Source organism: Sinocyclocheilus rhinocerous, unplaced genomic scaffold, assembly GCF_001515625.1.
Source record: "Sinocyclocheilus rhinocerous isolate Xijiao unplaced genomic scaffold, SAMN03320098_v1.1 scaffold767, whole genome shotgun sequence".
NCBI lineage: Eukaryota > Metazoa > Chordata > Actinopteri > Cypriniformes > Cyprinidae > Sinocyclocheilus > Sinocyclocheilus rhinocerous.
The window spans coordinates 574,195-590,490 of record NW_015633562.1 but is presented as its reverse complement, the minus strand read 5'-3'; the positions used below and the strand labels follow the sequence as shown (position 1 = coordinate 590,490).

Below are 16,296 nucleotides of genomic sequence, written 5' to 3'. Positions count from 1 at the left end.
TCACAGAATATGACAGAGCTTGTGTTTAAAAGCGAAACACACTGGAATGAATAATTCACTGAAAACGCAGCGCGAGTCTCTGTTCTCTCTGCAATCTCTGATGTAATCAGCCTGGTTTCCTTTATATTAGCGCTGTTTTGGACGGATTGTTTGAATGCATTCGCTTACTGGATCATTGGACAAAAAACTTTCCCGGAGTTTAGCAGCATAAAATGATCTGATCGCAAGCAGAGAAGCAAAATTGGGTTAAAGGGTTAGAATAGAAATTGTGCTTCAGTAATTTTGCATTAATTGCGTTAAATTATTTTAACGCGTTAAGGATTGTAAAATTAATCGCATGCGTTAACGCATTAACGATTACAGCCCTTAATATAATATAATATAATATAATATAATATAATATAATATAATATAATATAATATAATATAATATAATATAATATAATAATGGCCGTTACACCTCGAGTGTGCATTATTTTCTAATATTTCAACAGACCTGAATCAGTTATTCCACTTATACTAAAGTTACCACATCTCAAGATATTGTTCAGAAGTTGTATTTCAAGACATTCATGAGAGAGAGAGAGACAGAGAGAGTCAGTCATTGGTCAGTTTCATTGTAGGTTTTGGTTCTTTTGCTGTTGTAAGTACCTTTGAAATAACGGAAATCATTTGGCAAAGTGATATGAACATGTAATGCGGTCAAGACCTGCCTGGAGCTACTTTAACCATGTGTTTCTCTGAAAATAATTGCACATCTTAGAATGTTCGTAAATCAATCAGATTCAAGCATTCAATAATATCTTGATGACATTTAACAAAAATAGTCATGATATTTTTAGTGCAGTGGCTGTGCATCTTGTGTGTTATGTGTTGCTGTGAACATTGTTGCTGTAAGAGACTTTAATTTAGATTGTATGAGTTTTTTTAAAGAGTTATTCTTTTACTGTGAGGTTATTTTAATTGCTTTCTCTGATAGGAGAAAAAAATTAAATAACAACGTGGAATTAAGCTGATTTCCATTCTAAGCACAGCGCTCAGGCCGTCTGAGTGCAGATCTCTCTAGATCTTTAATGGTGTTGTCCATTTGCAGATTGTCATGTTTAATTCATTTGCAATCTCTGTGGCTGCTGCGTATTTTATCTTCTGTTTGATCCAACAAATCGGAGAGTTAAAGGAAGTGTGAACGTGTGCATGGACACAGGCCGTGTTAGAGACTGAAAGGCCTCATAATGGGGCAGGTGTGATCAGCTATGCAAGAGAGGAAGAGCAAGAGAGATTGAGAGACGGGAAAAGACCGGCGCAGCCTCTAGTGTGTATCTAGTTACCGCTCTGATATATTATAGATTTATTATAAAGGTCTACTTCCCGCTCTGTACAGAGGAAGTGTGCATGAGTCATTGATACGAGAAGTAGAGCAGCCTTCCTTCAGCTGTTCTATCTCTGTTTCTCTCGCTCTGTGTGGAAATAGAAAGCTCAGCATCCTTATGCCATCAATCCAGTGAGAACTAGAGCTCAAATCTGTAGCCTGCAGAGTTAGCTGCTCAGCGTACCCATATATGCATGTCTGTGCGTGTTTTGTGTACTGAGACAAGATTAATGAACTTGTTTAACATGCACCGTTCTAAAAGTCTGGTTGAAAAGTTGTAACAAATGAGAAATATTTCAGATTCACTAATCAAATAAGTAAATTTGTGACACTGATCGTTGGAACTTGGTCAGATGTTCTTGCCTCAGAGTTTTACGCAAACTTGTGAAGTTCAATTAACTTGATGAAATGTAATCTTGAAAATAACATTTGTAAATTAACTTCAGTGGCAAATAATACTGTTCAAGAAAAATCTACTGTAAAAACGTTCAGTGGCAAATAATACTGTTCAAGAAAAATCTACTGTAAAAAATTTTTTCAAGTTCAAAGTTTAATGGCCCAAATGGTTTTGATTTGGTTGACTGTTTTTTCAAATATTAAAAAGCAGTGAAGTACAGTAGTTTTGGCTGCTGAAAATTCAGTGTTGCCATTATAGGAATAAATAAAATGTTAAAATATAAAAAAATAGTAAACAATTGTTTTAAGTAGTTTCACAATATTAGTGTTTTTATTGTATTTTTGATCAAATAAATGCAGCCTTGGTGAGAATAAGAGACTACTTTCAAAAGCATTAAATCTTACTGAACCCAAACTTTTGAACAGTAATGTACATTTCTTACTAAGAAATAATAATCAAATATTATGACAACTTTTTCTTTTCAAGAACTTTATTATTTTAATAAGGCTTCTTTTTCTTCATTATGTTATCAGGATGGTTGCATCACTCTGCATTTTTGACTTTGAAATAACAGAGAAAAAAAATGGTCATCATAGAATTCGTTGTGAATTGCATATTCAATGTAGTTTTTAATAAATTATTAGATAAGACAAAAAATGATCATCATGTCATTTATGTCTTTTGAAGGAAGAAAATGCAAAAAAGATGATGCATTTTCACTAATGAACTCAGACTTTTGGACCCCACTATGTGTATATATAGTATACCCGATTTTTAGACCATAAGCATTCTTGTGTAAAAAATGTAATGTAATTCATCTAGCAGGTCAGATTGCTCTGAGATTAGAAAGATAATATCAGACCTTATAAGTTCTCTCTCTCTCTCTCTCTCTCTCTCTCTCTCTCTCTATCTCTATCTCTCTCCTTCTGTCTTTGTGGTCTCTTGATAATGGAATATAATGCTTTTACTCAGAGTAACCATAGAATGGAATAAATGTGAAGTCACCTCCCCCTCTCATCTGAACACTGTTTTCTGTACTATGATGCGTAGACTAACCCCACCCAGACACAGATGCAATAGGCGTGCAGTATTTGATATGCAGATGATATAATGATGGAAAAATAAGATCTATATGTTCCTCTGCAGTAGCAACAGGAAGTCTTGCTCACCGTTTCCTCATTATCAGTTCATATTAATGTCCCGCTGTTTCGCTGACTGACGGGTTGAGGAGAGATTGTTTTCAAGCTAATTTTCCTTATTAAACTCCCTTCTGTCCGCCGAGACTCAAATCCATTTCAATCTCTCGTTTAAATGTCGTAAGTGGCCACGGGCCAATAGGAGCACGGTTTCCTGTGGCAACACTGATCAAACCTTATAATTATAAGTTCTCTCTCTCTCTCTCTCTCTCTCTCTCTCTCTCTCTATCTCTATCTCTCTCCTTCTGTCTTTGTGGTCTCTTGATAATGGAATATAATGCTTTTACTCAGAGTAACCATAGAATGGAATAAATGTGAAGTCACCTCCCCCTCTCATCTGAACACTGTTTTCTGTACTATGATGCGTAGACTAACCCCACCCAGACACAGATGCAATAGGCGTGCAGTATTTGATATGCAGATGATATAATGATGGAAAAATAAGATCTATATGTTCCTCTGCAGTAGCAACAGGAAGTCTTGCTCACCGTTTCCTCATTATCAGTTCATATTAATGTCCCGCTGTTTCGCTGACTGACGGGTTGAGGAGAGATTGTTTTCAAGCTAATTTTCCTTATTAAACTCCCTTCTGTCCGCCGAGACTCAAATCCATTTCAATCTCTCGTTTAAATGTCGTAAGTGGCCACGGGCCAATAGGAGCACGGTTTCCTGTGGCAACACTGAAGGCCATTGGCTGAGCTGCCTGTTTTCTGTCTTACTCGGGCGGCAGCTGTTTAGTGAATTCAAATAATGCACTTGCTGATTTTCTTCTGATAGCACAGGGGATTATCACACAACCAAATTGCCCCAGAGCAAGCACTCAGATTCAGAATTTGACCCAATTTGTTTCTCTTAACGGACAACATGATTTTGTGGAGGCTTTTTGGAGCCTGTTTGAATAGATGTGAAAATAGTTCTCCTGCCTCGTGACCTGCCTCGCTCTGACTCTCCACTTCTTTGTTCTGTTATTTATTAGTATGATGGTATTATGCGTATGTCTGTACCTGTCCTGCTACAGTAATTGGCAAGAACAGGGTCCTTAATGAGCTTCCTTTTGTGTCGTCCATTGAGAGAATGCCCTCGGCCCATTTAAAAAGTCTTCCTTAATTAAGGGGTCAGCTATTATAATAAATGTAATTAAACTAGATCTTGTCTTTTTTCATCTGTCCATCACAGAACTAAGCTCAGCTCTCCCGTCCAGCTACAAGTAGACAGTGTAAGGAGGAAAAGAAGGATCACTTGTAGAAAAATTACTTGGTAACCTCAATATTGCTGACTTGGATGCGTATGGTATTTATGAGCCATTTATTTCTTTACCCTTCAGTAAACTCACCAGGTTAATTCTTTGTTTTCTTTACTGCATCATTTGGAAGTTTATCAGAGGCTAGAATGAGTTTCCTTATTCCTGGTGATGCATCACCACTTTTGCGCTATTTTGCTGTGGTTGCTGATTAATACAAATGCAAAACACAAATTTGCTCTGGAAAAAGTGGTCAATTCCATGCTGAACTGCAGTGTAATCATGCTGAAGATGCATAATGCGCAGAACTCATGACATGATGGAAATGGGTTTGAATGCTGAGATGATAAAGCTTAGAGAAATCAACCTACAAATAACTTATAATTGCCTCTACATGATAAACCTAGTACATTTTAACATGGAAAACACTGAACAGCACCTTTAAAGTGTTGGTCAGATTTTATTAAGATTTCTGTCTCTTATGCCCATCATGGCTGCATTATATTTGTTCAAAAATACAGTAAAAACAATAATATTTTGAAATATTATCGTTTCCTATTTTATTTTCAAATGTAATTTACTCGTGATCTTCAGAAATCATTCTAATATGCTGATTTGGCACTGAAGAAACATTTCTTATTATTAATGTTTTATATCTTAATATTTTTGAAGAAACTGTGATACATTTTTTTGCATTATTTAATAAAAAAAATTTAAAGAAATACATTTGTAACATGTAAGAATTTTTTTTGTAATGTTATAAATTTATTTACTGTCACTTTTGGTCCATTTTATGCATCCTTTCTGAATAAAAGTATTAATTTATTTTAAAAAATGTGATTGTATTGAAAGAATGATTAATAAATAAGAAATATAATATATAATAATATTTGCTTCTAAAAACGTGTTAGCATTCGAAATAAACCTATATATGAGAATGGCCTGGGACAACAATTAAATGTATAGTTAAGTCGTGGTCATTATACAAAAATAATTTCACAATCAGAATCAAGTAGTCCAGTGAATCATATAGGAAGGGAATTTTAATATTATTACCTTTTATTCAAGTGCAATAGAAGTCAAAAGGCAGTCATCATTTAGATAACTGGTTAAACGTGTGTGTGTAAGAAAGATTTCACTACGTGTTAAAAATTAACCAGCAGGCCACTGCCCTTTCTAATAGGAATCAGCAAAGCTGATGTTTCCTCATTAACCAGCTGCTCTTCCATGCCATTGTTTCTGACATCCAGATGATTCACTTATTTTCTTTATTATCCTGATGAACAGGCTCTGATCCTCATCCATTATCGCTGTCATTACTTTTGTGTTTTAATCCAGAACCGTTTTTAGTTCCTGAAAGACTCGGGCTACTTGCGAAACCAGAATGTTTCTGATTTTGGTCCAAAGCTTTCTAAGAAACAGCAGCCAACAGAAGTCACAGGAATGATGGGTAATGCTCTCTCAGGGTGGCTGACACTGTCAGATTGTCAGAATGAAGAACAGTAGCCTAGATCCTCTGTTATTAGTGTGACAAGTCTCTTTTGTTGTCTCACCTGAAGGAACGATGTGACTGCTCGACGTGCCATTACACTGAAGTGAAGATTTCTGTGTTAACCAAGAAAAGAGAACAGGCTTTTAAGAAGCTCTGATATTGTCTTTTTCTCCTTCCAAGTGTGTGTTTGTGTCAGAAAGTGTTTATTGGTCAATTTGTGACGGTCAGTGTTTTTGAAAGTGTTCTTTAGAGTCGAAGCAAAGCGTCAGTGGCACTTTTCTCCACATGCTCTTCTATTTACCTCAACCTCCATTTTGTGGCTGTCACAGACCACCAGAGGAATATGTACGACATTTTTACAGTATGTGAATAAGAGTTACCAGACATAAGCACGGATACAGTAAGAACTAGTGTTCTTAGTCATTCTGGCAAGTGTGTTGTTCTTAATGTGTGGGACCAAGCAACACACTACCAATCACTCAGAACATTCTAGCAATCGCATAGCAACATGTTTACAACAATTCAGCACACCAACCACATAGCAACATGCTAACAACCACTCAGAACACCCTAGAAACCACACAGCACCATGCTTGCGACTATTCAGAATAGTGGTCGACCGATATATCGCCAAGACCGATAAGATATATCAAATATCGGCACCGGCCGATACGTTTTTCTGTTTGGCGATGTGTTCGAGGTTTATTTTGACGGCGCGTCTGACTTTTATTTTGACGGCTGTTCGCTGTTGTCATTTAGTTCTGTCTCCTTTTTAATTATATTTGTATTAAATATTTATCTATTTGTGAAGAATAATTTGTCTTCTAGAGTATAAGTATGTTTATTTTACATGTTTATTTTTTAATCCATTTTCAAATTATTTCAAATTTCTTAAATATGAATTAAAATAAATAAAATTTTATCGGCTTTATATCGGCCATCGGCCACCCTGCTTACCAAGATATCCGCATCGGTATCGGCTGTCAAAAAACCCATATCGGTCGACCACTAGATAGATATGTATAGGTAGATCTCACACTTGACTGCTTCAGACACGTCGATGTGTCTGCCAACTTGGAACGGTTAAAGTGTCATCATTAACAGTAAAAATCAATGAGTTTTCTGAGATGCCACAACATTGCGCAGCCTCTGGTTGTAAAAACCACAGAAATGTAAATTTCCAAAGAAATGTGATAAACTTTCACAGGAGTTTTTTATTTTTATTAACTCCGTATTACAGGTTTTTAAACTATGGTAACTTTTTAATTTCGTCTTAGTTAAGGGCTTTGTCTTTTTGTATTGTGTTAGTTTAGCAAAATCATCTGCTCATATATTCATATATGCATATACGGTTAGAGACACTTGACCATTCCAATATGGCAGACGGCTTACATATAGTGGCCTATAGAAACAGCCAGTAATAAGATATTTGCGTATATTTATCTATGCTCAGAACAACATAGCAACAAGATAACAACCACTCAGAACATCCAAGCAACTGCATAGCAACATGCTAACAACCACCCAAAAATTCTTAGCAACCACATACCAACAAAACAGCTACTCGGATCACCCTAACAACTGCATAGCAAGAAACAATAACTATAATAATAATAATAATAATAATTAAAACAAAAACTGCATAGCAAGATGCTAACAGCTACCCAGAACACCAACCGCAGACATACTGCATAGTAATATGCTCACAACCACTCAAAACTCCCAAGCAACTGCATAGCAACACACTAACAACCATCCAGAACACCCTAGCAACCACATCACAAATACTGTAGCACTGACCTGGCAAACACATTTTCTTCATTAAATTTCACAGGCGAGTGACTGAAGGATTTGATGTCTGATTCAGTTAATGTTTACACCCCAAATCTATTTGATGTATTTCGAGAAGGAAGTCTAATCCCAGTGTGCATTTGTCTGTGCTTGTGTGATTCCAGAACAATAGTGCCATGGAAAATGTTCCGGCAGTGCCTTCACGACGTGCACCCCATCAGCTCCGGGTTGGAGGCCATGGCTCTGAAATCCACCATCGACCTCACCTGCAACGACTACATCTCCGTCTTTGAGTTCGACATCTTTACTCGTCTTTTTCAGGTAACCCCTAAACCCCTCACCTCCCACAGCTCCATTTAAGACCATTTCTCTCGAATTCTCACCATTTAGATCTGCTTATATCAAGCTAACATTTAAATGTCAACTACTTTCTAAAAGCAGCTAATCGTAATAACGAAAGTGATACAGAAGGATCACCCTGGTTTTTCTCTCACTCCAGCGTGGGTCGATCAACTCATTCTGAGGAGAAACCGTGTACAGATGTCTCACAGATAACCACGCTTAAATTGAAAACATCAAAAACGTCTCAATGTTTTGTAGTCATCACGTCTGATGGAAAATAGCGCTAACACTGGGGATCACCTCTGTGAATGAGTGTCGAGTGAGAGGTTTGTTTTAAGCAGAGGAATCCCTAAGTTAGAAAAACACACCTCATCCTTAACCACAACACACATGCTTACAAACCTGTGCTTGCACAAGCCTTATTACGTATCGGCTGAAAAACACCTACTTTTTTTTGTCTACCTACTCAAGTCTTTGGTGCAAAAAAATACTCAAATTCCCAGAAATGTGCTGGAAGGACCCACATCATTTCATTAGCGTGGATTTGTTTATGCATGTGAGTCAATCGGTGAGCAATATGAAGTTTTTATCTCATGCCGTGCTTCTAATCGTCATGTGATGTTCCTCGGCTGAATCACCACACACGACCCCCGCTACCTTACAGCCAAAGCCAACAAAACTACACCCTACTCATTTGAACATCCAAAACTCTGTCTCTTTGTAGCTCTGCTGCAGATTTTTGGAAATTGCTTAAGTCTGGATTGGTTATGTTTGTATGGGAAAGAGGAAACAGCATAATTTTTTTTTTTTTTATGTATCAAGAGTCCCAGCTGCTTTTCATTTAGTTCTGATATGTCAAGATGTGTTTAAGAATGTACAAAGAGACAAAAAGTATTGGACCTTTAAGTTACTCTTGAAAATGTTTAAATGTCATTGTATTAAGTCATTGTATTATGTTTTCAAATTGCAGTCCAGGGGCCATTAAAAGGTACTAGCAGGTTCGCAGAAAATGTGTAATAAAATTTGTTTTTAGGGCTGTCAGAATGAATGTGTGTTAACATTAAGAAATTAACTTAATAAAAAGTAAATGTTTCTCAATATTTTAATAATTTGGCTTTAGTGCAGTGACAAAATAAAAGCTAATTATTTAATTAGCTAATATTTAATTATTTAATTTTTAATAAGATATTTTTAAATTATCACATTTTTGTGACATGAAAATACAGATATTTTTATATTTTAGGCAGCAGGTCATCACATTTGGGAGTCCTTAGAATCACAAAACCCTGCATTAGAAAATACAATTCAAAACAAACAGCATCTGCAAAGAAATTATGGTTGATCTTAGAACTACAGTAACTTCCCTTTTCTTTTGATTTTTAATGGACATAGCCACTTCCCCATTACCATTGTGCATTAACTATAACCATGTTCAATGAACCTCTGACAACCAGAAAGTTTCCAAATACTTGTTTTCATTTTAAACAGCATATTTATTGGTTTATAATTCAAAACACTTCTTTTTGTTAAATATTTAGTTTGAAGTGTGTTTGTGGTTTTCATCAAAATAAATTGCACATGGTTTGATCTTTAAAAAAAAAAAATTTTTTAGTTTTATGCAACATTCATTCATTTTTAACTATGATGTAGGTGTCCAAATACTTTTGTCGACATTTTGAATAGCATATTTATTATTTTATAATTTAAAACACTTGTTTTGTGTGCTAAATGTTTAGTTTGAAACATGTTTGTGCTGTTCTTCTTTAAAATAAATAGTGCAAAGATAATGTAATTATATAATACATATTATTGTATAATCTAAAACACTTTTTATCATATATTTGTTATATGTTTAGTGTGAAAAGTGTGTAACAGTCAGGCATTTTTATCTGTGACTTAATATTTATTTTTTGTGGGATTGTTGTAAATCCAACTACAAGGAACAGTTGTGCACCTAGTTTAGTTGGTGTGTCAGCTTTGTTGATTTAATCGTCTGAAAGGTGGTAAAAATGCAGTGCACTGTATGCTGGCACACTCCAGTCTGACGTCTGTTTTCTGAGCTCTTTGCAGTATTACAGATTACAGGCTTCCTAAAACCACTACCTTTCTCTCTAATTCTTTTCTCTTTCCTGTAGCCGTGGGGCTCAATCCTGAGGAACTGGAATTTCCTGGCAGTCACGCACCCAGGCTACATGGCCTTTCTGACGTATGATGAAGTAAAGGCACGCCTGCAGAAGTACATCAACAAACCTGGCAGGTACAGACTAGTCTGTGTGTAACTGGATGGCTGTAATAGACGTACCATCTGCTGCGTGGTGCGCCAGGCCAGCTGTTTTTCTCCAGTTAGCTTATTACAGGAGGCTCTTTGTCTGCGCTTCTCTCCGACTCTTGTTTGTCATTTAGCAGGCACTGGTCTAGCATCTAAGATCAGTGTAACCTGGAAATGAACCCCTGACCATTGCATTGGCCGTCTAGATTGTACCGTACCAGTACGCTAAGGGTGCCGGTCAGTGCCGCAGGGAGACAGGGGTAGTTAAATCCAGCCTTTTTGGATTAGCTGATTAGAGAAACAGCATCACATCTGCGCCAAAACAACTCCGAGGTCCAGAGCCAGATGGCAGGCATGATTACACACTGGTTAGAGTCGTTTAATGCAACAGCAAGATAATAGTGAAGCCATAAAATGCTGATGTGGGTTCGAGAGATGTGGCTGAACAAACAGAAGCAAGTCAAGGACACTGGGTGGTCGAGCAGAACTGTATGCAAATACCAATCTACTGAAGAGGAGCAGCAGCTGTGTGTGGTGAGAAGGTCATGGCGGCACCCAAGGAGGCTATATGTGTTTCACGCTGAGCATCTACCCGTAACCGTCACCTGGCAAAATCAAGCTTTTGACATGCCGGATGTCATATTCATGTCTGTTTATATCAGGGCAGTGTGACACGAGAGGCAGGGCTCATTAGTGCGGAAACACACACTCGCTGTCTCAGTGGTCACAGCAGCCCGGAGCTTTTTATGATCTGTGTGTGTGTGTTTGTGTGTGATGACTCGGAGGGTGTTGGTGACTTGGTTTGCTTTCCATGACAATCATTTCCCAGTTCCTTCTCTCTAGACATCCATATTGCGCTCTCTGCCTACCAGGACCTGTCTACCCAGTGCCACAGTGCAGAATAACCAGCCGTGGGAAGCTGAATTACCCCAGGAAACAAAAACTGATAGCTGGAAGTCTATTTTTGAAGAATACCCTTGTTGCATGAAAGTAAATGAGGACTGAGGCTGATAAGCTTCAAAACATGCAAAAAAATTGAAGTCATTATTCACTGAAAACCTTGATTTCGGTTTCATTTGTCTTCTTGGCATGTTCATTAGAATTGCTTGATCCAGTTCACAAAACCATTGTAAATGATTGGTAAATGAATTGAACTGATTCTGTTCATGAGTTTGGTAATGTCAATTAGGGGTGGGCGGTATGACCAAAATTCTGTTTCACGTTATGACTAATTTTATTTCACTGTAACAATACATTTCACGATATAGTTATTTGTATATGTAGTTATTCTGAAAATCTACAAAAAGGGCTTTATATAATAAATAAACTCAAATACTTTAGAAATGAAACGTTCTTCACCTTGTTTGATTTTTCTTTTTCTTTTATTTGGTAAACTATTTATTTAGTAAAAAAAAAACTCGTGTTATAGTTTTACTCGCGTCCACGTTGAATGCGATTCTGGTGTGTCAAAATTAACTGTACACATAAGAGGTGGTAAGATGTCGATAAATATACATTAAGACTATTTCTATTTGTTATGACATTGAAATATGAACTTTTGGAGTCAGGTAAGCTGAATTCATAATGCTTCCTCTGTTGTGAGCCTGTGCGCTCCTCTAAACTCTCTGGCTGCTGCACTGCTCTCGCGGTTGATTGTTGCACCTTTGTTCCTACAATATCACGTTATTAACAACTCTTTTGAAAATGTAATCCTTTGTGGATCCTCCTGATCTATTCGTTCATCTTTCACCATGTTTCTTTGACAAAAGGCAGCATCTCAGTCTCACGTGTGCTGCATGTGAGTTAACCACGCCCACTTATTTACATGTCGCGGTTTACACCGAATAAAAAAAAAATCTGTTGCGGTTGACAATTTATACCGCGGTAGCGATGTATATACTGCCATATGTCAATGGTTAACAGCTCACTGGAGGAGAAAATTTCAGTGAAAATGTTTTGAATTTAGCTATTTCCCACACAAGGCTATCATATGACTTCAGAATATTTAAATGGTAATTTTTCATACTTTTTTTTGTTTTGTTTTTTCACTTCAAAGCTTTAGTCCCCATTCATTCTATTAGCATGGACATTTTTTCAAAAGTGAATTATGACTAAAAACGAGTCTCTTAGACTAAGATCTGCCCTGTGACAGAGCGGTTTGGTTTATCTATGGTCAGATTTCAAAGTAAAAATTGATATAAAATCAATTAAAAAAAATCTTTGAAGCCAATTTTTTTCAGTGTTGGTGTAGGTACTGCATTTGCCTAGCCTATAAATAAAAAGTGTCAAATGATAAATTATGCCAATAGTACATTTTAAAAGCATAAAAGGAAAGGTACTGTAGCAGCTCTCATATTAAACAAAAGAGAGAGGAGAAAGAGTGACTGACAGAGAGATGAGTTGAAAGAGTGTTAACAAGAGTTAGTGTCGAGACTGTACAATTTTTTTCCCCCTGTGCATGAAAAGCTCCATGTCCAGCGTGAAAGCAGCACAGCGGAGCATTATGAGATTAATCACATTTAACACAGAGAGCTCCATTCATCCCTAGCAGCTGCATTAGAAATAACTCTAATGTAATCAAGAAATCCTGCAACAATCCCTTACATCAGGCCATTACCTTTTCCTGTGGTGGATCAGTGTGTGCGGTCTGATTTCTCAAAATAGTGGCTCAAACATGGCAAAATGTCACTTTTGTTGAAGTGTTGCATGTACCTCGTCGAATTGTCTTATTTTGGCCTTGCTAACCTTTGTCTGATCCATCTCATTCGCACATTTGTGATGTTTGTGACATCACATGAGGAAGTAGCATTTATCATTGCAAATCGAATTCTGCAAGACACATGTATAAACTCTTCCACCTCCTGCTGAGAAATGTCAACCTGTTCTCCTTCCATTCCTCCGTCAGAAACATTTTTTCCCCCTTTTTCCGGCCTGAGTGCCAGCCTGTGCCACCCTGATGCTGTGGGATATTGAATGGAAAGGTTCAGTCTGGTACCAGCTAGTCTCTTAATCCTGGCTGAATTTGTTGTTCAGCAGTTGCATAACCAAGAGACGTCTTTGAATAACTCCAAAAATGTGCTTTTCGTTTCCTTTTCCTCTTACATTTCTTGGTAAAGGGGCATGCAGAAGTAAATGTCATCCATATGGTTGTGTTTTTCCCTCCATTGTTTTTCCTAGCCTTTGATTATTTCATAATTTCTGTTAGGATATCAAAACTTATGCACTATTGTTTTCAGTTTCTACCCAAATAAATGTTTTCTTTAACATAATTGACCCAAGCCTGCTGCTTTCATGCAAATGATAAGCACACAAGTGTTCTATTTACATAACCTCATTCGTGCTCATGTTATGTGTCAGCTGTTTTGGTGTGCATTATGGTTTTTTACAGTTGGTTTCTCTCTCGCTCCGTCCCCAGCTACATCTTCAGGCTGAGCTGTACGCGGTTAGGACAGTGGGCCATTGGCTACGTCACCAGTGATGGCAACATCCTGCAGACCATCCCACATAACAAGCCGCTGTTCCAGGCACTTATTGATGGATGCAGAGAAGGCTTGTGAGTACCTATACAGATTAAACTATTAAATAAACATCAGAGCTTTGGCCTAGTGGTTGCTGCATGTTGAGCCATGGTGCTCATGTGGGCGTTTTGAGTTCCAGTCCCAGTCCTCCCTCTTGTCTCCATTATCAAACTATTAAACTTTGTAACTTGTCACAATAGTTTTTATCTTTTAGATGATTTTTTATCAGTAATTGAATCCAGAATGGTAACAGCTGTGCAGTAAACCATAAAAGTGCAGTTTGTAGGTTTGGCACCACTTTGCTTTTTCATTTTATTAAGTGCATTGATTGCAAGGAGCATTGATTGGCTTTTTTCTACGTAAATATAAATAATTATTTCCTGCATCTGAGCCAGCAGTGGTGCATATTTTAATATTAACTGACTAAGTTTGATTGAATGGGCCAAAGACGGGGTTCTGGTGCCCCTGTGTCCAGATCTGCTCATTTTGTCCCATTTTCCTGGAATCAACTCCTGTAGTTCTTCTGTGAAGCACCCTTTCTGCTCAATATGTACGGATAAATTGGCAGTCTTTCTTGTAAACAAACACACATAGACACACACACTCTGTTCACCCCTTTCTCTTTGTTGGCAGGTGTCTTACTGACATGTCTGTTTAGGGCATCATTTGCGGGTTTAGCTGCATGTAGCTGTCACTGTTGCTGTGTCAGCTGTCTCTGAACCACATCACATCACTGGTTTTGTGGCTCTGTCTGCCCGGTCCAGTGCCACACGCCAATCTCACACCATCTGAGCTGTACCATGGTCTCCAAATTCTGTTTAGATAAAGAATCTGATATGCATGCACAACTCTGTTTTCTTCACACAAAAAGACTGACACCAGGCACGCACAAGAAACTGATTTATACAGAATTTGAACACCTGTCATTTAATTTGTTTGCATTCTGTAGGTTTTTAAGATAATTTGATTATGCTTTAAGTCATCAGTAAACGCTGTCGGCTCTATTTAACACATTTTAACCATTCTGTTTAAAACCATTCTGCTGAATTCTTCCCAACACAGAAAATGCAGAAAAAACCCCTGCAGATTTTGTCTGGACGTCTCTCTCTCTCTCTCCCTCTCCCTCTCTCTCTCTCTTTCATCTGATTGCCCTAGCCGAGAGGTTTGATCCCTGCTGTACGTGCAGCGGTTCAGACATTGGCTGTGATTGGATGGGCTGGGGAGATGGCCCACTTTCACAGCACTGCTAATGGAGATGCCACAGAGCCAGTTGCACATGAGGACAAGTCTCTTAACCTCGTTCTCTTTCTGCTATCTTTCTCTCCATCTGTAGTTATCTGTTTCCAGATGGGCGCAGTTATAACCCAGATCTCACAGGCCTGTGTGAACCCACCCCACAAGACCACATTAAGGTCACACAGGTTAGTAACCGATGCACGTTTGGGTAGGCTATATGTCAGATTTTGTATACTATCTTTTTCATCAAATTTTTTTCTCTCTTTTTTCGGTCTTTTTAGGAGCAGTATGAGTTGTACTGTGAGATGGGCTCCACGTTTCAGCTGTGTAAGATCTGTGCCGAAAATGATAAAGATGTTAAGATAGAGCCATGTGGTCACCTCATGTGCACTTCCTGTTTGACATCATGGCAGGTATGTATAAAGATGTTTTTATACTTCACTAGTGTATTTAAGTTGTCTACTATTAATGTCCAGCTGTGTGTGTGTGTATGAAATGCCAAACTCCTCCTCCTGAAAATTCATAGTTAGAATTTTTTTTGTGTTCTAATTACACATAAGTAATATTTTCACACTGCATAATTTGACATTGAAATTGAAATTACCTTGATTTGGAAATTACACAAGATTAAAATTTTTTTCTAAAAGTGATTTTTCTTTCATTTCTTCAAACATTTAATCTCATATTTCATCTTAAGCATGCTCTTCGATGGCACTGTTGTCACTTATTAATTCAGTACACTAATTGTTTTGGAAAAAAAAGAAAAAACAAAAATTATGCCCAGTGCTCAGCTGATGGATTTAGTTAGAAGTGCTTTAATGGCATGCTATGACCAGAATACTGAGCGTTATCAGGGCTCAGAGGGGAACGAACAGCAGGTAATCTGTCTCTACGTTGCCTTTGCATTTGTCCTGATCACAAATGCAAGCGGCACCACAGCAGGCAGGTGAAGGAAAGGCAAATAGGGTGGGAAATGTGTCCCTTCTGGTTGCATTTATCCTCTGGGTGTGTGTTTCTGTGTGTCAGTGTGTTTCTGTGTGTCAGTGTATGATTGTGATTGTGTATGTTTACACGGGTGATGTTAGAAATGTGTTGTGAAGTGTGTTTGTGTTTACAATTTAAGTATCTTCCGAATTGCCAGAAATGTTTAGATCTAGGGCGTTGTCTGAGCATCAGAGCTTGTCTTATGATAAACAAATATTTCAGGGCCACGGTAGGGTCAGCTAAACTCAGATGCTTCAGCCAGATGCATGCTGCTTTTTCTTGTTATAAAGGGAAGTTCACTTACTCAAGCGGATCCAATCATATTTCTGATTTGAACCTTGATGCTCCTGTGGGAGAAGCAGGATCGAATCTGGCCAGCATCATCCACTGATTCCATTCCTTCTTTCTGACTCCAATAATGTCCTCAACAATTTGAGAAAGATGCGGTATTATTGTAGTGTT

General features: G+C 37.7%; 1 protein-coding gene across 1 annotated transcript in view; it reads left to right on the top strand.

Annotated features, from left to right (window-relative positions):
* The window catches only part of cblb (Cbl proto-oncogene B, E3 ubiquitin protein ligase), a 62,662-nt gene that overhangs the window by 34,386 nt on the left and 11,980 nt on the right, over window positions 1–16,296 (top strand). Inside the window, exons 5-9 of the mRNA XM_016558398.1 lie at window positions 7,650–7,806; window positions 9,963–10,084; window positions 13,512–13,649; window positions 14,948–15,035; window positions 15,132–15,263. Coding sequence (XP_016413884.1) covers window positions 7,650–7,806; window positions 9,963–10,084; window positions 13,512–13,649; window positions 14,948–15,035; window positions 15,132–15,263 — 637 coding nt within the window. The remainder of the gene's footprint in view (window positions 1–7,649; window positions 7,807–9,962; window positions 10,085–13,511; window positions 13,650–14,947; window positions 15,036–15,131; window positions 15,264–16,296) is intronic.